The sequence below is a fragment of the Sciurus carolinensis genome, chromosome 5 (genome assembly GCF_902686445.1).
Source record: "Sciurus carolinensis chromosome 5, mSciCar1.2, whole genome shotgun sequence".
Lineage (NCBI taxonomy): Eukaryota > Metazoa > Chordata > Mammalia > Rodentia > Sciuridae > Sciurus > Sciurus carolinensis.
In genome coordinates this window covers 125,956,211-125,979,907 of record NC_062217.1, presented here as the reverse complement: position 1 = coordinate 125,979,907, position 23,697 = coordinate 125,956,211, and the positions used below count along the sequence as shown (strand labels likewise).

The 23,697-nt window shown below is 35.0% G+C and overlaps 1 protein-coding gene across 3 annotated transcripts in view; it reads right to left on the bottom strand.

Annotated features, from left to right (window-relative positions):
• Samd8 (sterile alpha motif domain containing 8) overlaps positions 1-23,697 on the bottom strand; it is a 59,211-nt gene that overhangs the window by 3,519 nt on the left and 31,995 nt on the right. For 2 of the 3 annotated variants that reach the window (XM_047553970.1, XM_047553973.1), the window contains exons 2-4: positions 19,042-19,634; positions 8,886-8,981; positions 6,514-6,631 (exon numbers count right to left, since the gene is read on the bottom strand). In XM_047553970.1, the coding sequence (XP_047409926.1) occupies positions 6,514-6,631; positions 8,886-8,981; positions 19,042-19,634 (807 nt within the window). The remainder of the gene's footprint in view (positions 1-6,513; positions 6,632-8,885; positions 8,982-19,041; positions 19,635-23,697) is intronic. The other variant, XM_047553972.1, reaches the window with a different exon arrangement.

The window sequence follows — 23,697 nt, the reverse complement described above, 5'->3', positions numbered from 1 at the left end:
GACTTATTGAAGTCACTGTAAGAGATTTGATTGCTAGTTAATATCTCCCTTTCAATTTTTAATGATTACTGCAAATAATACAGGTCAATAAGTAGGCTATATTATAATTCAAAGCAATTAACAGTATTTAGGACAGATTTGAAAAATATATCAATATATAAGTAACTGACAATGGAAAACAGTCATTAAAGACAGAAAATGGGCTGTCCATACTATGGAGGAATGGCATCTAACTTATTTCAGTAGCACATGTTGCAGCCCTATGCACACAAATCTATCCTTCTCTTCGGTGGCTGTCCCACAATTAAATTCCTCAGCTACCTCTCTTATCCATGTAACAAGCTTTGTGGGAGAGAAAAATATCTCACCCCAAATATACTTCTTTGGCATTATTCAGAGAACTGCATAATGTTCTAAAAATCTGTCCTGTAGTAAAAGAAATTTATATCTATTTATATTAGTGAAGTAAGTCACAGATGCAAATAGAGGCTTTCTCTAAGATATCCATATCTGCTTATGAAAGATCTTCGCATAGGAAGAAGAGATTGAAAGGGTCTGACACCTGGTCCAGACAAATATTACCACAGGCAGTTTTTGAGAGCTGTTCCTAGGAAACTTTGTCTACATCATAAGAGTTTTTGATGGCTACATAATTCTTCTCCTGAACCTCCCATGGGTTGTGTTGCTATCTGATCCCCTCTGGAAATTCTAAATCCCTAATCCTTTGTGTAATGCAAGATTTAAACTTCAACCATCTGGTCAAGTCTCATACTTTATGTATATTCCTGAATTTCTGTACAATAGTAAATGTCTTTTCTCCTGTTAATTAACTGTTTATTTCAAAAATTGAAATTATCAAAACTTCAGAGGGAAAAGAAACAATTTACAACTTCTCTACAGGGGGTCTCTGAGGTCCAGTTCCTGGGCTGGTATGGCCAGAGTAGTAGCAGAGAGGACTAACACAACTTTTCTTTCTGGATCTGCCCCTATGCAGATTTCCTGTATTGGTCACCCCCATACTTTGCCTACTCATGCACTGCTGAAAAGACTGGGTGGGAGTTCCACTGGTGGGGTGCTATGATTCTTGCCCCCACCTCTCCATGTGAAGCACCTGGACCTGTACCAGGGCCTGACCAGAGGACAAGTGCTGCAGGTCCCTCATTACTGCTGGAGCAGCCAGTACTGGAGACCCTTCTGAGTAACAGAAACAACTTTACCAGTGCCTGAGGAAATCCCTATCTCATCTGAAAGTGGCTTCTACCCAGAAATTATACAGGAAATTATACCTCACATACTCTGCTACCTACACCATACCTGTCTAAACTGCTAGTGTCTCCACCTCTTGAATGATCAGCAGAGACAGTGGTTCTTTCAACTCTGATATGTAAGTGCTGTGCCCAAATGTACTAATCACAGTTCAAAATAAACAAACAAATTAATTAACTAAATAAAATAAAACTACAGGGAGATTACACTATAACCTAGAGAGAAAATTCAAAACTGCATAACAAACTGATACTCCAAGACACACCTTTAGGAGAAAGCTGCTTATTAACAAGGCTATCCCATAAAAATAGTAGAATACATACATTTTATCAGATGTACAAACCTCAACATAGGAATCCAAGAAATATTTATAAACAAGGTAATATGACACCTCCTGATATCAAAGTGAATGAAATCTTGATAAATTTCAAAAGAATGATTTATTAAAAAGTTAAATGAGATTCAAGAGAATGATAGTTAAATGACAGTAAGAAGGCAATGCATGATATGAATGAGAAATTCAGCCTAGACAGAGATTTTGAAAAAGAACCAATCAGTAATCTTGGAAATGAAAAGCTCCATAGGTCAGATAAAATAATTCAGTTGAAAACCTCAATAATAGACTAGATTAAGCAGAGAAAGAATATTGAAGCTTGAAGACAGATCTTTTGAAATACCACATTCAGAGAGAAATAAAAAGATGTGAAAGAAAAAAAGAGGATACAAGATCTTTAAAACATCAAATCTCTGCATCATCAGCATTTTCGAAGGAGAAGAAATAAAGGTTAGAGAATAGAAAACCCATTCAATGAAATAAAAGCAGATACTTCCTAATCTTGGGATAAGACTTGGACACAGATATAGGAAGCCTACAGAACCCCAAATACACATGATCAGAAAAGATCTTTACCATGACATATTATAGTCCAATTGACAAAACAGGACAAATAATTTTAATACCTACAACAGAAAAGTATGAAGTCACTTTTAAAGGTAACTCCATAGGACTAAGAGATTTCTCAGCAGAAACCCTAATCGCCAAGAGGACATGGAATGATGTATTTGAAGTCCTGAAAGAAAATAACTTTACTATTAACCAAGATTACTATACCTAGCAAGGCTATCCTTCAGAATAGTACTATAAGAATGTTTATAGCAATGAATGCCCATATTTAAAAAAAAAAAAGAGGAAGGAAGATTTAAAGTGAACAACCTAATGGTATATCTTAAGATCCTAAAAAAAAGATAAACCCCAAATTAGAAGATCAAAGCAGAAAAAAAAAAAATGAGTATAAAAGAATGACACCAAATTGGATCTTTGAAAATTTAGATAAAATTGACAAAACTTTAACTAGACTGAGAGAGAAAGGAGAGCTAAACAAAATAAAATTAGAGATTAAAAAAAGAGACATTATGACTTATACTACAGAAATTCAAAAGACCATTAGAAATTATTTTGAGAAACTATATACTAACAGATCAGGAAATCTAGGAGAAATGGACAAATTTCTGGACTCACATAAGATCTGTCAAAACTGAACTAAGAGAACAGAAAAAACCTGAATAAATCAGTAACAAAAACGAGACTGAATCAGTTAAAAAAAAAAAAGTCTCTGAACAAAGAAACTGGATGGCTTCACTGATGAATTTTATAAAACCTTGAAGGAGGAGCTGACACTAATGTTAACTATTCCATAGAACTGAAAGGTAGTACTCTCTCAAACTCATTCTGAGGTACCAAAACTTAAGAAGGACACACGCACCAGAGTAGACCAATGTTCCTCATGAACATAGACACAGAAAACCTCAAGAAAATACGTGCAAATTGAATTTAACGGCATATCAAAAAGATCATAAAAATAACCAAGACTGTTTTAGTTTTATTCTAGGGATGCAAGGATGGTTCAACATATGCAAATCAATAAAAGTAATATATTACATAAATAAAATGAAGGATAAATGTCAGATGATCATCCCAATAGATGCAGAAACCACATATGATAAAATTCAACATGCCTTCATGATAAAGGATAAAAAAAAGTAGGCAAAAGAGGATCATAACAAACCCATAGCCAACAAAATACTGAATGAGAAAAAACTGAAAGCATTTCAGATGTCCATTCTCACTGCTCTTATTGAGCATAGTACTAGAAATTGTAGGGCAATTAAGAAAGAAAAAGTAAATAAACCAGGAGTAAGTCTAATTATCCCTGTTTAGCAGGTATGATTCTATATGTAGATTCTGCAAAAGATTATTAGAATTGATAAATTCAGGAAAAGTAGCAGGATACAAAACTAACATACAAAAATCAGCAGCTTTTCTATACAACGATAATGAATTTGCTGAGGAAAATCATGAAAGCAATTCCATTCACAACAGCCACCATGAGTAAACAAACAAAATACTTAGGAATAAACTTAACTAAGAATGTGAATGACTTCTACAATGAAAATTACAAAATACTAAGAAAGAAAATGAAAACATTAAAAAGTGGAAAGTTGGGCTGGGATTGTGGCTCAGTGGTAGAGCACTTGCCTAACACACGTAAGGCACTGGGTTTGAGCCTCATCCCCTACATAAAAACAAATAAATAAATAACATAAAGGTATTGTGTCCACCTACAACTTAAAAGAAAAAAAGTGGGAAGTCCTCTCATGTTCTTGGATTGGAAGAATATTGGTAAGATGTCCACACTATACAAAATGATGTACAGATTCAATGCAATTCCCACCAAAATACCAATGACAGTATTTACAGAATGGAAACAATACTAAAATTTATATGGAGGCAAAACAGACCCCAAAAAGCCAACGCAATCTTGAGCAGAAGCAGCAAACTAGACACATCATAACAACTGATTTCAAGATTACTACAGAGCCACAATAATAAAAATAGCATAGTATCGGCACAAACACAGACACACAGAGGCCACTGGAACAGAATAGAGAACTCAGAAATAAATCCACACATCTACCAGCAACTACTTCTCAAAAAAGGTGCCAGAAATATGCACTGGAGAAAGGTCAGCCTCTTCAAGAAATGGTGTTTTAAACTAAGCATCTATGTACGTAATACGAAGCTTGAACCCTATCTTGCATCATGCACAAAAATCAACTAAACACCTTAATTTAAGACCTGAAATTCTGAAACTACTAGAGGAGAAAGGGAAGATACTTTAAGATACTTGCATTAGCAATTATTTTCTGAATATGACTCCAAAAGTATAGGAAACAAAGGCAAAAAATGACAAGGCTACATTAAGCAAATAAGCTTCTGTTCAGTTAAAGTAACAAATTTACAGAGTAAAGAAACCATCTACAGAATGGGGGGAAATATTTTCCAGCTATTAATCTATATATAAAGAAATAAAAAGTTTAACAAAAAACTAGTAATCAGACTAAAAAACGAGCAAATTAGCTATACCCCTGGCCCTTTCTATTTTGCAACAGTCTTGCTAAATCACCCACACTGGCTATGAACTTGTGATCCTCCTGCTTCAGCCTCCTGATATTGTTAATATATCTGAAAACCAAAAGTAAATATAAATGAATCCTCAATGTCATTCTTTAGAAAGAAAAACAAATTATCACAATTTTTAATGTGTAAGTTCTTTAATTCCACAATTCTGCATTTAATAATTTATCTTAAGGTGATTCATATAATGGAATACCAGGTAGCTATTACAAAGGTGAATAACTGTACATATTTCTTCAGAAAAAGTAACATAATATTAAATAAAAAATAAGCTAAAGCCAGCATGGTGGTACACACCTGTAAAACCCAATGCCTTGGGAGGCTGAGGTAAAAAATCACAAGCTCAAAGTCAGCCGTGGCAACATAGCAAGACCCTGTCTTGAAATAAAAAAAATTAGTAAATAAAGAAATGGGAATGTAGCTCAGTGGTAAAGCATCCTTGGTTCAATCCTTAGTACCAAAAAAAATAAAGTATCCATCTATATAAACTCATGTGACTGTAAGAACTCTGCTTAAAAATGGTCTGTGCACCTGTATATAAAACTGTTAACAGTATTACTTGTGGGCTGGGGTGAAAAAAATGGGATTTATGTGAGGTTTCACTTTTTGTGCTTACATATCGATATAATTTGAATTTTTACAAAAAGCTTATGTAACTTTGTAATTAGAAAAATTTACTCTTCCTTTTTGAAAAAACCACAAAATCTCCCAGCTTTTACCTTAGAAATAAATAAGATATTTCCTTTATGTCAACTATTAAGTCATATCAACCAGTCCCCACTCCCAAGTCTCTTACTGTTCAGTGTAAACATTTCTAAAACCTAGAGAAAGTTTGTTACCCTTCAGCTCAATGATATTACTTTTAGCTCTTGATCTCTTTTGACTGCTTAATCTTCCCTAGTTGGCACGTCAGCTATTTTTTTAATACGGTACAGGAACTGATGCCTAATTTTGTTTTATAAACAACATTAAAATAACAAAGACGTCAATATGCACATTTGAATATTTGGGAGCACAGAACTAAGGCATGAAGGTTTAGAAAAGTAGAATAATAAGTTCGTTTGTCCAAATTTAACAAATTACAACGATCAATTTTTGTATATCAACGACAAATGATTTCCAAGTTCTTTTAAACATTTTGTCAACATACTCACAACCCTCTTTTTTGTTCCTATCAGCATAATTTCTCTTCTCTGTTCAACCAGAAGAGATGATGTATCTATAGTACACCAAAACAATATGCTACAAAATGCAAACAAAAAATAACAAATTTACCATTATCTGTGTATCTCAGAAAGAGTTTAGAGTACTGAGTTCTTTTTTTTTTTTTTTTTTTGGTGTATGTGGTGCTGGGGATTGAACCCAGGGCCCTGTGCATGGAAGCAAGCACTCTACTAACTGAGTACTATATTTTAAATGGGATATAGTAAAACTGCAACATTTTTTTTAAAAGGAGTGATGAGGACAATGAAGGAACCAGAGCATAAGATGCTAAGGAGATAGAAAAGGCAAAGTTGGGGAAAAAAGATAATTCAAAGAAACCTTTTTTCCTATAGCTCTAGAGCATGGAATTAGTATCAATGGATAGAAATAAAGGGAGGGAGACTCTAGCTTAAGATTTTTACTGAATTATTTTTAGGAGATTATTAGGTATTGTGAATACCAAAAAGCACATTTTAATAGTAAAAGCAAAATCTTAGCCCTATTGCAAATATAGTGCCATCAACCCAATAAGAACAAAAAGAAAGAATGATAAGAAGGTAGCAGGCTACCTTTCCAGTACACTGCAGGTGCTGTCCTGGCACGGAGAGGGAGGTCACAAACATGGTAAAGCAGCGAAGCAAGAATACAGTGCCCATCAGACTACAGAGCCTTCGCAGAAGGATTGACCTGTGAACAGAGCGACCAAAGAGGGAGAAAGATCAGAAGAAAACAATCCAAAAAACCCCAGGTATCAAATGTTTACCTAAAGAGAAAGCAAGCAGAAAAACCACTAGATTCTTTTTGAAGAAGACAAGAATCTTAGAGTACATCTAAAGCATCACTATCCGATAGAAGTGTCTGCAATGATAGAAATGTTCTATAAATTCATTGTCCAATATGCTGTTTATATGATTCTTTTTAAGTTTTTTTTTTAGTTGTCAATGAACCTTTATTTATTATTTATATGAGATGCTGAAAAACTAACCCAGTGCTTCACATGTGCTCTTCCCCTGAGCTACAACCCCAGTCCCTACATGATTTTGGAACACCTGAAATGAGGCTAGTGTAAGTGCGGAACTTAATTTAAATTTTATTTAATTTTAATTTATTTAAATTTTATTAGCCACATGTGGTTATTAGTGCCTGCCATGTTGAACAGTACAGTAAACCTAAATTAGATTCTAGGAGGATCATTATGACAAAATATGGCAAAGAAAAAGTAAGAATTATGCAAAATAGAATTAACACTAATAAGTTTAGTGTTAGTCCCATTACTCACAAATTGTTCAGATTATTTACTTACATGAGGTAAAGTTAATCACCTGAGGTTCTAGATTTTTTGTGTGAATTAGTAATACTACATTGGCTAATGATAGTAGCTGACATTCATTCTAACTTCACCTAACTTAAACTTAAGTTATAAAAAAATTTAAATATGAAGTTTCATATTAAGTATATCTGAAATAAAAATTTTGAAAAACCATAATTTGCTTAATCATGAACTGCACTATGACATCATTTTTACTGTTATATTATTTCTTTAAATGTCCTAAATTCAAACAAACTAAGATTCTTGGGGAGAGGGACTTTTGCTTTATACATTTCCAAAATGCTCCTCTTGGGCTGGGGATGTGGCTCAGTGGTGGAGTGCTTACATAGCATGCATGAGGTCCTGGGTTCAATCACCAGTAACATAAAATATATATATATATATACATATATATATAAATAATACAGAAAGAAAAAAATCAAAACAGTTCTCTGTCCCTCATAAAAAGCTTTGAACACAAGTCTAGGTATATTTCAAACTTTGGTGTGCATATCTGGGAATGGAGTCTAGGAATCTGCATTTTATCAAACATTCAGATGATCCTAATCAAAATGATACCAAACCATATTTTAAGAAATAATCTGCTTTTACTAAGTAAACCTGCATTGAACTGACCTCTACTATGCTTTGCTACACCAAGAGTTTATAAGGTAAACTCTTTTTTGCTTTCAAAACTGGATAAATTCAAATCCATGGAGTCTTATGAGACAAAAATAACCAGAAAGCAGTGGTACACATTTTTACACACCTTAAGTTTAAAGCAAACCAGAATTAAAAATATCGCTGCAAAACTGAATAAAATGGGACAGAAAGGTTCACTGTGGCCTCAAAGGGTGACAAGAATAGCAATCATCAACTGTACTTTTCACCTTCAAAGCACTGAAATAACTGCTGCTTAGGACGCAAAGCTCATAGTTGTGGTTATCTCAAGTAAAGGATTGAAACTTATAAGAAAGTGCTCTTATTCCTCTCCCACATTTCAAAGACAATGGACAGCAGATAACCACAAATTTTATACTTCTTTAAATTTTTCCTTTTTATTTAAATCAAGTAATTTTCCCCATTAGAGTAGGAAAGGAGCCTCCCTTGAACCCTTATACATTCCTTCTTTTTTTAACCAAAAAAATTCTTTCCTTTATATTTCTTGGTGAATGTGCAAAAGAAGAATTTCTCCTATTTAGCAACTTCCTATACCATCTCAAGTAAACCACAGATGTGCACAGTATGTAGAATAGACTCATTTTTTAAATGGGCCTCCTCCAAAGAGAGAACACTTTCTTCCATTTAAACATTTGAACCAAACACTATCCCTGGACGAGTTACATTTCCAATTTGTTTCTTTAAAGAAAAAAAAAAAAAAGATAAGGCTAAACTCACAGTTGATCATTCCCAATTCTGATCTTTTCCTGCAAAATACACTGACAATATTACTATGTAGGTGCTATTTAGTTTGACACTTTTGTTGATTAAATCCCAGACATTTTCCTTGTTATTAACTATATCACATGTATCAGAGAAGAAAATTAACCAGGAAAATGCAAAGGGAGGGACAAGACTTGATGACCTAACACAAGAGAGTCACTTTGTCTTTTAGTGGTGTAAGTGAGGTACCTGTGCTTGTGAAGAAGAAGAACCAGGAGCCAAATATAGCACAGAATCATGCCACATACTTCTGTCATGGCAAAGGCCCATGGGATTCTAGGAACACTGGAACAGAAAAAAATGTGTTTGAACTAGAGAGAAGTAGATACCATCCTTTTCAATAAGATATTTACTTTTCTACTAAAGACATTAAAATTGCCTTATATAACTTTTACCTCTCTCAGGAAATGGTATTTGGAGAGCCAGGAGATAAAATCCGTTTTGTAAAGTGAACCACTTCTCAGGACCTGCTTGTTGTCTGTGATTCCCAGTTATGGCTCTCTCTGAGGAAGCAATGACCCTTTTTTCTCCCACCATATAGCATGGCTAACCTGAATACACAACTACCCAAAAAGAACAGAAGAAAGATTTCTTCTTGTATGTTAACCTCAGAATCCTGACAATCAGAACTTGAAATTGTTCTTTTTTAAAATAATTATTTCTATTATCACTGTAAAATATTTAAACATATAATCCAAATAAATATGTTTATAAACACACAAATTTTTTGAAGTGTTTAAAAGTGTTTATCTGAGCTGGGGATGTAGCTCAGTGGTAGAGTACTTGCCTAGCATACACAAGGCACTGGGTTCAATCTCCAGTATTGCAAAAACAAAGAGTAAAATTAAAATTTATTTTATATGGTGTTTATTTAACTTAATTCTTGCTCTCCAGAGGCAACCACTGTCACTCTTCTAGCTATTTCATCTGGCATTAAATCTTTTAGTCACAAATTTTCCTAACACACAGTCTCTTTCTCATGCTCTTAATATTTCATGATTTTGTTTAAAATAGTTTTTGGTTTTTATGTAATGTGAGTTTGTAAATATTCATAGCTGAGTCAGCAAAGAACTCTTTAAATTAATTCCTTGTATAACTCTCCAAAGCTAATAAATACTTTTTTTATTTGGCAATACTGGGGATTTTTTTTAGGGGCACATTACCTCTGAGTTACACCCTCTTCCCTTTTTATTTTTTGAGATAGGGTATCTCTAAATGTCTGAGGCTGGCCTTGAACTTGTGATACATCCTGCCTTGGCCTCCTAAGATGCCAAAATTACAGAGGTGTACCACAGCATACAGCTATTTTATTAATTTCTCTTTTTCCTCAAGGGAAATGTCTCCTAGAGTTCTTCTTATTATTCCAATTAGAATGGCTGCATTCTACTCCTCCTGCATAGTTATTTATTGGAATAAAAGTAATTCTCACCTTGTGAATTCCTTTTTCTATATCAAATTTTCTGTTTCTAAATTTCATGTCCACCATTCTCAATTTACTCCTTTTGATGGTGACCATCTTTCAAATGTTTTTGAAGAGTCTAGAGGGCAAACTAGTTTTTAATCTAGGATTCACTGAGGTAACACAGAAAAGTCAACTTTTCACAGTACAGTTCAATAAATTTTAACAAACATAGTAATGTAACCTCCACCACAACAAAGATTAAGAACACTTTGGGGGTACTGGGGATTGAATCCAGGGGCACTTAACCACTGAACCACATCCCGGCACTTTTTGTATTTTATTTTGAGATAGGATCTCACTAAGCTGCTTAGGGTTTTGCTAAATTGCTGAGGCTGCCTCCGAACTCACAATGCTCCTGCCTCAGCCTCCTGAGCTGCTGGGATTATAGGAGTGTGCCAGGACACCAGCAGATTAAGTTCATCTTAATCACTCTAGAAAGCTCCCCCACTCCCCTCTGTAGTCAGTCCTTTCCTCCAACCTCCAGCCCAGGGGCAACTACTGACCTGACTGATGTCCCTAAAAGGCTTGCCTTTTCTAGAATGGTACATAAATGAATCGTGTAGTATTTATCCTGATACCCTTTGTATCTGGCTACTTTCACTCAGCATAATACATTTGAGATTCATCCATGTTAGTACATGTACAATTCTTTATCCCCTCACTGTCTGATGAATATTTGGGGTTATTTTCAGCATTTGATAATAACTACATACAGGGCTTGGCAGGGACATGTTTTGTTTTCTCTTGGGTAAATACGTACAAATGGCACCGTTAGGTCCTATCTTCTGTGTATGTTTAACTTCTTAAGAAATTATCAACCCCCAGGACCAGTGGCACAACTCCTGTAATCCCAGTTGCTCAATTTCTGTAATCCCAGTAACTCGTGAGGCTGAGGCAGGAGAATTGTGAGTTCAAAACCAGCCTCACCAACAGCGAGGTGCTAAGCAACTCAGTGAGACTCTGTCTCTAAATAAGATACAAAAAAGAGTTGGGGATGTGGCTCAGTGGTTGAATGCCACTGAGTTCAATCCACAGTACCACCCCACCCCCGACAAAAAAAGAGAAATTACTAACCACTTTCAAAGTAGTTATACCATTTTTCCGGGTCTATCAGCAATTTATGAGAGGAAGAGTTGTTCTGCATTCTCATCAGGATTGCTGTTTTCAGGTTTGTTTGTTTCTCTCCTTTTCATTTTAGCAATTCTAATAGTGTGGGATAGGGGAAATAAACTGAGTCTAGAAAAATAAAATGTCCTTGGTCTAGCCTGATATCCAATTGATGTTTGCCTACATTGACAATTCTAGGTCATATATTATTTTTTCACAGAATGTTAAAGGCATTGTTTCACTGTTTTCTAGCTTCCAATGTTGCTAAAAAGCTTGATGCTATTTGGATTTCCAATTTTTGTGTGCTACTTGCTTTTTCTCTTAAGAAACCTATATGATCTCTTATCTATACCCAGTTTTCTGAAATTTCACTACTATGGGTTTTGGCATGTGTCATTTTTCATTTTATATTTGACACTCAGAAGACTGCTTTAATCTGGAAACTCATGTCCTTTGGTTTTGGGAAATTTCTTTATATGACATCTTACATGGTTATCTTCACTTTCATTTTCTGTGTTGTTCCTGAACTCCTATTTGTTTATTGTTGGGCCAAACTGATTAATCTTCCCCTTTCTATTTTTCATCTCTTCGTCCTATCAGCTGGGCAATTTCACTAACATTATGACCCATCATTCTATTTGGGACTTGATGGGTTAAAATCTAAGCTCTGCTTGGTGGTATGAGGTGTGCCTATAATCCCAGTTACTTAGAGGCTGAGACAGGAGGATCTTAAGTTCAAGGCCAGCATCAGCAACTTAGTGACCCTGTCTCAAAATAAAAAAATACAAAGGGCTGGGGCTACAGCTCAGGGGTAGAGAACCCCTGGATTCAATCACTAGTATCCCCCAAAAGGTTTGTGTTCCACTTATCCTGCTGCATTCTTAAAAATCTATGTTTTAATTATCCTGCTGTATATTAAATTTACTTCATTGTTCCCTTCCTCCTTTCTTTCTTTCTTTCTAGATACTAGGGAATGAATCCAGGGCTTCACACATGTTGAGAAAGTGGTCTATCACTTTTTTTTTTTTTTTTTAAGTATTCTTCTGCTTCCTACTTTGTGTTTCCAAATTTCCTTTTTCCTGTTTGCATTGGTATGTTTTCCTCAAAGGTTTGGTTATCCTTGACTGACCATTCATATGGCCTATTTTGTAAAACAGGCTTTAGATGCATATCCTGGAACAAAGATCAGTGAAGTATTAAAAAAGATAATTAGACGTTCTACATAATTAGATATTCTGATTATGTAGACTGGACTTTGACAAACTGTAGGTTTCACCTTAGAGTAATGGGACAGAGGTCTGGTTGATTAAATAAGGATATTACCCCAACCACACTCACCTTAGCTCTTTGTCATGTAGGTTTTTCCAAGAACAACAATCTGTTATTCCACTGAGAGGACGTAGAGCTGGACTAAGGACTTAGAGGACTTAGATAAGGGAATGAGGATAGGATACAAATCTTTGCTACTTAAAGAAAGGAGCTAGAAGCCTCATTGATTAGTACATGAACTTTTAGCTAATGTAACACAGGAAACATTATGAAAACATGTGGCATCTTTGTTCTCATGGTTTCCTTGAGTCCACAGTATATCCATACTCAACTGCCTTGAAGAATATACTTCATGAGTCTTCTATTAGAATAAAGAAGGTCTGGGCTGGGGAGATAGCTCAGTTGGTAGAGTGCTTGCCTTGCAAGCACAAGGCCCTGGGTTCAATCCCCAGCACCACAAAAAAAAAAAAAAAAAAAAAAAAGAAGGTCTAAAAGCTTCTTAGATTTTTCAGTCAATTCTTCCATATTTAGTTATCTCTGCCTGGCCTTCAGTACTGCTTTGATGCCTCCTGCATTGTGAGTTTTTCGGGAGCTCTGCTGTACAAACAGACTCACCTGTTGGGCATCGTCACACTACCTCCACCCCCAATCTGACAACAGATACTTAGCTAATAGAGGAATGTATATTTCTAAGCATTTCTGGCTCTCTTTTCAAATAGGCAGCATATGCTGGCAGCTCAAGGGCAGTCATCCAACAAAGAGGCATAGCTATTGGGTGTTGAAAGCATGTTAATGCTCAGGAAAATGGAAGAGATCTGAGGGGAAACTGGAGGAACACTAACAGTACCTGCTACTGTTCTCTGATGAAAATAGCTTAAATGTTTAAGAGCACAAAGCTTTAAAAGTGAATGACACTGTAGATAAAAACTTGGTTTCAAATTCCTGTTATGTACTGAGAAAATGTCTATATAGAATTTTGTACATCAATGTTCACAGCAGCATTATTAATAATAGCCAAAAGAAGGAAACAAGCCCAAAGTCCATTGACTAATAAATGGGTAAACAAAATACGGCTTATCTACACAATGAAATATGATTGGGTAATAAAAAGAAATAGTATTGATGCATACTATAATATGGATTAATCCTGAAAACATGTTAAGTGAATGAAGCCAGATACAAAAAGGCTACATATTGTATGGTGCCATTTATATGAAATGGTCAGAACAGACATATTCATGGAAATAATGGTTGCCAGGTTCTGAAGAAAGGAGGGAAAAGAGTATGATTGCTAATGGGTACAAGTTTCTTTCGAGGATGAAGAAAATGTTTTGGCATTAGTGGTGGTGGCTATACAACTCAAAATCCTCATCGCTCTACCAAACCATTTTCCCTCCTTTCTTCCTTGTTATAGTCATTTACAGAAGTTCAGGATCATTGTCATTCTAATTCTAGTAATAATCTGTGTTCTTGCTCACTTCTATTTTCACTTCTCTTCCTATGATTTTGTCCTTTACCCTAGCACAGAGATTTCAACTCATGGGTGTAACTTAAAACTTGTCATTAAGGTTACTCCTCACAGGGCTGTGGATAGAGCTCAGTTGGTAGAGTGCTTGCCTTGAATGCACAAGGCCCTGGGTTCAAACCCTAGCACCAAAAAAAAAAGATTACTCCTCATAAACTCAATTTCATAAATCCTAGTTGTCTAATACACCTACACCATAGGTGTTTTGTTTTGTTTTGTTTTGGGGGGGGCGGTGGGAGGAGATGGTTCTGGGAATCAAATGAGGGCACTGGTCATGCTATGCACACATGTATCACAGAGCTGTGTAATCACCTCAAGCAGGCCCCTAATGCTGCTATGACAATACACAAATCTCTTCACTCTTCAGTTCTGTAGAGGACCATTTTACACTCTAGCTTTTCTCTTCAAACCTCCATTTCTTTTCTCCATTCTCACCTTCTGTACACAGAAAATAAAAGCAAACTTCCTGTGCTCCATCAGCATGTATAGCTGCCTTCTGCCTCTGTTTTCACATTTTCTACCTTCCCTGCTGTTAAAAATTAATAGTCCAAATGTTTATTCTAAGTGCTAGGTCCCATTCCTTATTATCTACACAAGGACATGGCTCCAAAAATTTTGCCTTCTTTTCATCATTGCCCATCCCCTGCAAAATGGGGTCATTCCTATTTAAGTTCAAAAAACATGCTATAATTTAGCCTATTCAAAACAAAACAAAAAACACCTTTTGATTCCATATCTCCCCCTATTCCTTCCCACACTGTAGCTTCACTTCTCTGCAGTTCTTACAGGAAAATTTGCCCTTATAAGACAGATTCGATAATCTCTAATTTCCGTGTTCCCATTCTCTTTCATCACTTCTTTGACTAATAGTTTTATTTTGAAAAATTCTGATCCTACTGAAAAAGAGTTACAAGAATAAGCACTTTTATGTTTCTCACCTAAGTCCCTCAACTATTTATAATAATTAAAAATTTGTCACATTTACTTCATTATTTCTATATATACCTATGTACACATACACACATAGTCTTTTGAGGAAGACTGAAGTCTCCCAAAATAAATTAGAGACATTATAATACTTTTCCCCTAAATACTTTGGCATTTCTAACAACAAGCACATCCTTTTCATAACTCAACCTACTATTATACCCAGGAAATTATAACACTGATTTAGTTATCATCATTTAATATGCAGTCCAAATTCAAAATTTCCTAATTATCCCAAAATGCTCTTATAGAAATATTTTTTCTTGATATAGGATCCAATTAAAGTACTGGTCTTGATTATGTCTCTTCAATTTCTCTTATAATTCCCCGATTTTTGTTTGTGATGACACTAATATTTCTAGAGATTTCAGATTACTTATCATGTAGAATGTTCCATGATTTGGATCTTTCTGATTATTTCCTAATGATTAGATTTACATTTTTAAAAAAAATTAGTGGTGGGCTGGGGAGATAGCTCAGTTGGTAGAGTGCTTGCCTTGTAAGCACAAAGCCCTGGGTTCAATCCCCAGCACCGCAAAAAAAAAAAAAAAAAAAAAAAAAGGAAAAGGAAAAAATTAGTGGTGAGCAAAATTATAGGTGATGCTGTGAACATACTTCCAATGCACATAATATTGGTTTGTTCTCTAGTGAGTGATGCTACATTTGGTCATTTGGTTAAGCTGAGACATGCCAAATTCTGCTATTGTAAAGGTACTTAATTCCCTCTGTAATTAAATAATATGTAAGATGATACTTTCAGATCATGTCACTTCACTGCTCCCAAATGGTCTTTCACCTTACTGGAGGAGGCAAAACAGTCATGCTGACCACATTTATTTGCTGATACTATTCTTGAAGGGTTTCCCATCATACCCACTATTTTTTGTTTATTACTGTAGATTCAAAGATTATTTTTCTTAATATATTATGATCCATTACCATCATTACTCTTTTTGATGTTCCAATTATCCTAATTTGTTCCGCAGGAGCCCCTTTCAACCAGTTCCAATGTTCTTTTGATATGTTTCCATTGGTTTGTGCACTTCCTTGATTTATGGCACAAATCTGCTTCTGGCTTATTTTCTACTTTCCTTTCCCCAGAGTTAAAATCAGTCACTTCTCTGAGAAGCTCTGGTCTAGTTCCTTTTGGTGGGGAATGGTAGTTATACATGATCATCCATAAGTTCAGTGTTCATTGCTGAGTTTTTCTTGCAAATCACTTACCATCATTTCATAGAAATTATCTACATTCTTTTTTTATGATTAAATAGTAATTCATTGTGTAGATGTACCCATAATATATTCAACAGTTTTCCATGGGTAAACATTTAGATTACTGCCAATATTTATAATTATTACAAATAATGTCACAATGTAATGTTTTTTTCGTATTTGTGAAGAATTACCTTCAGGCAAATTGTAATATCTTTCACATTCTCTCTTGAATCCATTACAATCAATTTTGCCCTTATTAACTTGCCATAGTCACTGATGATTGATATGTTGCTAAATCCAAAGGTCAGTTACTATCTTACATGACCTCTCTGAACATTTGACATAACCTGTTACTCTGCCTTGCACATGCTTTCTTTCTGTCTTCTTTAATGGTTTCTCCTTACTTATCGGATTTCTAAACATCAGAATGTTCTTGAGCCTGCCTAATCTTCTATCTTCTTTTCTTCCCTTATAGACTCATTTCCTAAGAAACCTTATCTACCATCATGGCTTTACTTACCCTAACTTCCTAATCTTAGTGCACGCGCGCACACACACACACACACACACACACAAAATCTCCAGTTCATATTTCCATCTCTTGACATCTGACTTGTTGTAAAAGACATCTCAAACTTAATGTGCCTCAAATTGAACCCTTAATCTTATCTACAAGTCAACTCTTTCCAAAGTCCTCCTATCTCTATAAATGGAAAATCCATCCTTTTAGATTCTCAGGCACAATTTTTGGAAAAATCCTTGATATCTTTTTCTTATACTTCAAATCCAATTCTACCAACAAATCCTACTAACTCTATTTCCAAAATATATACAGGATTTGACTCTTTTTTACTACTCCTTTACTACTACCTTTATCCAATCCAACATAATCTTTGTCTAAGTGCATTCAGTAATAACTGATTTTTTGCTTCTCCAGGCTATTCTCAATACAACAACTAGAGCAATTTTTTTAAATGGAAATTAGAGTACTCTGTTATTCTCAATACTCAATGGCTTCCCTTTTTACTTAGAATGAAAGCTAAATTCCTTAAATTGTTCAAAAGTCCCTACACAATCTGAATTCCTATCTCCTTTCAGATTTCATCTCCAACTGCTCTACCCATTTCTTACTTCTTGTTTCTTAAACATGCCAGAATACTCCCAGTTTAGAATTTTTGTCCCTCTTTCTCCTGCTGTTCCCCCAACATATCCACATGCTCTTTTCACCAGGTATCTACACACTTTCTTTCTTAGGGATTTTTGTTTATAGTTGGGAAAACTATATAGGAAAGGAGATAGAATAATCTGACAATTTCTTAAATAGTTTTCAATCAATTCTCTTTATTTTAGCATCACTCCTCACCTCCAGTGTCCATAGCTTTGAGAAATTTGCAATATAAATTAGGCTGATTTTCAGTTTTCTCCATTGAAGCCAGGGGCTCATTCATGCTAGGAAAGTAACCACTAAACTACATCCCCAGTCTTTTTTAACTCTTCAGACTGGGTCTCACTCTGTTGCCCAGGCTGGCCTACAACCTACAAATCTTCCTGCCTCAGCCTCCCAAATAACTGGCATTATAGGCATGTGCCCCCGTACCTGGTTACTTTTTTTTTTTTTTTTTTGGAGTGGTGGAGATTGATCTGAGGGTCTCACACATGCCAGGCAAGCACTCTAACACAGAGCTCAACTCCCAGACCCTACTCCACCATTGTAATGTGAACATTTTAAAATCATTTTACCTTGCTGGTTGTAGTACACTAGTACCCAGTGACTCAGGAGGCTGAGGCAGGAGGATCCCAAGTTTGAGATCAGTCTGGGCAATTTAATGAGACCCTATCTCAAAAATAAAATAAAAAGGGCTGGGGCAAAGTACCCATCAAAAATAAAAAAATATATATCATCTTAAAAATACATATACTAAGGGCTGGGGATATAGCTCAGTTGGTAGAGTGTTTGTCTTGCAAGCACAAGGCCCTGGGTTCAAATCCCCAGCACCACAGGGGGGAAAAAAAAAAATACATATACTATCAGGTACTTTTAGAAGTTCAAGGGCAAAATATTTTATAAACATAAACAAGGCACTATAAATTTTTTAAAGATTTCTTTTAAACCACAAATATAAAAATCGTTCTTATCGGTCTATTCTTATTTTTCATACAATACATATACTATATTTTTTCTATATTCAATATTTAATAAAAAACAATATTACAATTGAATCTCTTTGTACTATTTGTGGTAACTCCAATTCATCTGGCCATAAAAGAGACTGCCCATGTTTTCAGAAAAGCAGAACCTTTTCATCATTAAGGAAAAAAATGGGGGGCTGGAGATGTAGCTCAGCAGTAAAGTACTTGCCTAGCACATGTGTGGTACCTCAGCACCACATAAAAATAAATAAATAAAATAAAGGTACTGTGTCCATCTACAACTAAAAAAAAGAAAAAAGAAAAAAAAAAGGTAACAAAGTTCCAATTATTACAAATGTACTTCCAGAATACCCTTTTAAAATCAGGAATTAAACTGACAGAAAAATAAATTAAGCAGTGGTAACCTAGGTTTAAACTTTAAAGGTTTAAACTTGAAATTTAGGTATTTCAAGTTTTTTGAAATTTAGGTATTTCAAATTTAGGTATGAAATTTCAAAACATATCCTTTTATACCACCATATAAAGCAAACAGAAATTATATGTCAACCACAACCACAACAACACATATATTAGCATTGCTGTTACTATAGCAACCTTCTACAAACTAAGTATGTAGAAAAACTACTTACCTGTCTAAGAATATATCTGGGAGTGGTGGATAAGTCTGCATGTCAGGCACTCGTTCATGGACTATAACCATGATGAAAGATGTAAACCCGAATACTATAAAAACATATATACAACTCAGTATGGTCTTCCAGTACTCTGGGTCCAATCTTCGAACAGAATGTTTGTTTTTGCCATTCATGTACTGGTACTCATCAGAATTCAAGTCAGTGATGGGTCCATCACAGTCATGTGAAAGTTCTCCATTACAGAGCCAGTCTGCACTTTGAAGAGCACTGATGAATGGGGTCATGGAACCCATGGGACTGTCACTGTTGTAGCCCATTTCTTCTAAAACATCAATATGTATTTTCTGCAATTTTCGGACAGAGAGCATTAACCTTTTAATGTCCCCTAGGACTTTGATTTCCAGAGGAGGAGACCGGAGATCATATTCGGTCAATGTCAACAATGTGATTCCATCAAGTCGGTGCTTATTGCATAAAATGTCCACATATTCAAAAAAGCCTTCATCCTTCAGCCACACAGCTACATGCTTGGTAGTCCAACGGCGAATACAGAGTTGATTAGGACCTGCCATTTCTTCCTCCACTGTCTATCAAGGTAAAATACGTAAACAAAACAAAAACTTTAGTGCATCCTAACAACTTCTTCAAAGACCAAATACACTAAAACATACCAGGAACAGTCATTTACCTACATTCCTGACTGGCCTCTAGAGTCAAAGAAATAAAAATTATTAAATACTAAGTGACTTTTCAATAGATTAACATTCTATACATATAACCTCAAAAGCAGAAGAAAGGCTAATGAACTAACATTTTTGTTTGTTTTTTGTTTTCTGGCAGTGCTGTGGATACATCCAAGGGTCTCACCCATGCTGAGCAAGTGCTCTATTACTGAGTTATATCCTAAGCCCCATGGTCTAACATTTTAGAGAAAGATTTTACAAACAACTTTTCACAGCATATGGGTCATAACTTACTTAAAAAGACTACTGTTAACAATGGAAAAAAATCTCATTTTAATACTTTTCATAAAATAAGATCTAAAAGATTTCTTATATGTTAAAAACAAATCAAATCTCTGAAATCTCCATGTTCTTAGAAAAAGTATCTTTCCAACTTGACAGGGAAAAAAAAACCCCATAAAAGCAAATAGATAACTGTAATTCCAGGAAACTCTTTAAAGAATTAACATCTCTCTCTCTCTACTACACATAAAATGATTTCTCTACCAGATATACAGCCTTTAAACTAAGATATAAATTTGGGTCTTAATATCTCATTTAGAATGGAATAAGACATTTTTGGAATTTCAGTGATAAAATTTTTAAAAGAAAATGGTCTTTTCAATGTACTCATAAATTTGATGACCCATACTTCATCTTACAGCTATAAAAGGCCAATAGTGTTCTATGTTTTAAAAAGTACTTATTAATTTTACTACTTTTATCCTATTCAGATGTTTATATAATTTTCCTATTGTAAAACCTTCAGTTACCTTGGACTATATCAGGTTTATTGACTATATCAGATACTTGGGAGACAAAGTCCTACATGGAGGTAAAAGAAAAAAAAAAAAAAGGAAAAATAAAATAACACATTATTTCTCAAATGTACTTTCTCAAATACTAAAGCCTGACATTTTTCTAGATCTCTAAAAACTGACTATTTCTTTCTGAGATGGATTTTTAAAAATGTGATAGGAAACTTTAGATCATTTTTTTTTTAATGACACAATGAAAATCTATGTGAAGACAACCCAGCTTAGGGGGGGAAAAAAAAGAAAAGTTCCAAAACAAATGTTCTGTTTCTTAATCTGGACAGATAGTAGTTATATAGGTATGCTCCTTTATGAAAAGTCATCATGATCCATACTTACGATCTACACTTTTCTCTGTATATATTAAAATTTATTAAAAACAGTACTTTGAAAAGCAAAATTAAACGTTAATACAAATTTATCCTGAAAGATAAATGAATGTCCTTCACAATGTCATGGATAACATTCTCTTCCTCTCTTCCCAGATACACTATCTCCTGATTTCAGTGTTTATCACTGCCTTATGCATTTTATGCTATGAAAACCTTCTATGGTTCCTTAGGCTGAGGAAAGTGAAAAGCAGATGCTACATGCATTCTTCTCCTATCCAAACAAACTTCTTGCCATGAAGACTTAAAATAATTCAGCAATGGCAGATACTTTAATAAGTACCACTTGTATCATAAAATTATTCCAACAACAAGAAATACACTTGATAAAATTCCACCTATAGATGAATGCCATGAAAATGCCAGGTAATCATTAAGCATTTACTTCTTGATTACTAAAAGGCAATCACAGTTTTTAGAAGGCTTAAATCATGTTTTGTTTCCAAATATAATTTTTAGTTTCATCAACCTACATAGTTTTTCAGTCTTAAAAAATTAACATCACATCCATCTAAAGGAGCTCATATTTTCTAAAAAGTTTACTGCAAAATTACAAAGAAACACAATCATTCAACTCTTTTAAGCTACAGTATAGCATCTCCATCCCAAGTGTCAAGGAACTATGATTTATTCACTTTACACATGGAATTTATATATATGTAATATATATTATTTCATTCTATTATACAGCATATATAAAATTTCATAAAAATTTTGATTTTGCTGTTTTGGTTCATATACATAGCTACATAGTTTACCTATTTACATATCTCCTTTTCTTCTAGGTATACTTTGACTAAATTACTTGATCCTTAGATAGAAACAAGCCTATGCTACAAAATCAACAGCAGTTATGATGTAGCAAACCTGAGAAAGAAGCGCACTCATACAAAACAAGGCCAGATTTCATTATATTCATTACATTTCTATTCTGCTGCTTTTCCCCTTTAACAGCTTACCACCAATGGGTTCCAAGTCACTCCCATGCTTGTAGCATTATTCTTTGGTTCAGCTTCATTTCATACTCTACTCAAAATTATTATTCTTTTCTTTCAAGTTTTTTTCTTTCCTGTTTTTTCCTGTCTTAGCTCACAGTTCTTTACAACCTCCATCAAGCAAATGGGCTTATGGGCTTTGATGCTGGTGTTTTAGCTGCTAGAAAATAGGAGTTATCATACACAGAAGCCTCGTAGAAGTCTTTGAGCCTGCTGTGGGAATGCCCTAAAAGTATGACACGTTTCAGTGTTCTGTTTCATCAGGTCAGTGCATGTCCTTTAATTGTATGCTACTACATAATAGTTAGAGACCAACACTAAATCACTATGTAGCTTGTCTTGTGGAAGCCTGCATTAAAGAGATATGTTAAAAGATGATAAAAAGCTTTACTGTCCATTTAATATTTATGTTGTGCCACAGGAATTACAGGAAACAGAAGACTTTGAACAAAGAATGAGAGATACAGGTTTCATACAAATCAATAAAATGAAGAAGTTAGGTTAGTGAATGCTTTCAGTTTTAACCAATACTGGTGTGAATCAATTATCAATTAAAGGAACTTCTGCTTGTGGACAAGATTTTGTAACAAGGACCAAATTTACCCTCTGATCTGAAACAACCAAAAAACAGACAAAATATATGGGGCAGGGGCTGATTCAAGACACTGGACGTCAGATAAATCCATTGAGACAGGAAACCAATAAGTGGGTTCTATCACCCTAGTCTACTTCTTGAGAGCTTTCAAGCCAGAAGAGCATAGAATGAGAAAGCCAGGTGAGGCCTAACAGACCGCTGAGTTGAGGAAATAAAATTGAGTCTGGGGTGATCAAGGTGGCCAGTGTTTGCAGGATGAATACTGAAGAAGAGAAAGACATATAGATGGAGAACTCCAGAGATCTGCAGAGGGTCTCCCTTGAATACTGAGCTGACTCCTGACCACCAGACTGAAAAAACCTCATGATTCATGAAAGATCTTGCCATAGTAGTGAGGCAAAATTAACTCTAAAGCAAACTAATACTATTCTCACTCTTTAGGGATATTTGGCAATATTTAGAGACATTTTTGATTGTCACAACTTGGGGGCAGTACTACTAGCATCTACAGTAGGCCAGGGATGCTGATAAAAATTCTATAATGCTGGGGAGTGATATTGGCCAAATTATATTGTTATATTGTATACAAGTGCATGTACAAATATGTAACAACAAATCCCATCAATATGTACAACTAACGCACCAATAGCACCAATAAAAAATGTGGGAGAAAAATTCTGTAATGTACAGGACTCCTTCCCTCCCAATGGATCATTTGGCTCAAAATATTGGTGCTGAGCTGGCTACAGTGGCACATGCCTGTAATCCCAGCTACTTAGAAGGCTGAGGCAGGAGGATTCCAAGTTCAAGGACAACCTGAGCAACTTAGACCCTGTCTCAAAATAAAAAATAAAAAGGGCTGGGATGTAGGTGTAGGTACAGTTACGTGGCAGATGACCCTGGCTTCAAACCCCAGTACTGGGGGGTAGGTGAGGAGGCAGGTAACAAATCTCTTGAGAAAGGTTAACTAGACTAAACTATCTATGGTTCTGTGGTAAAGGTTCTCCTGGAACAAAGAGAACGAGACTGTAAGGCACCTTGGCAGAGCCAGTATCTATGTGCACAACTCTGTTGCAACTGTTCCAATTCTATAGTACAGAATACCCAATCAGAATGTATGTTACCATACAGGGG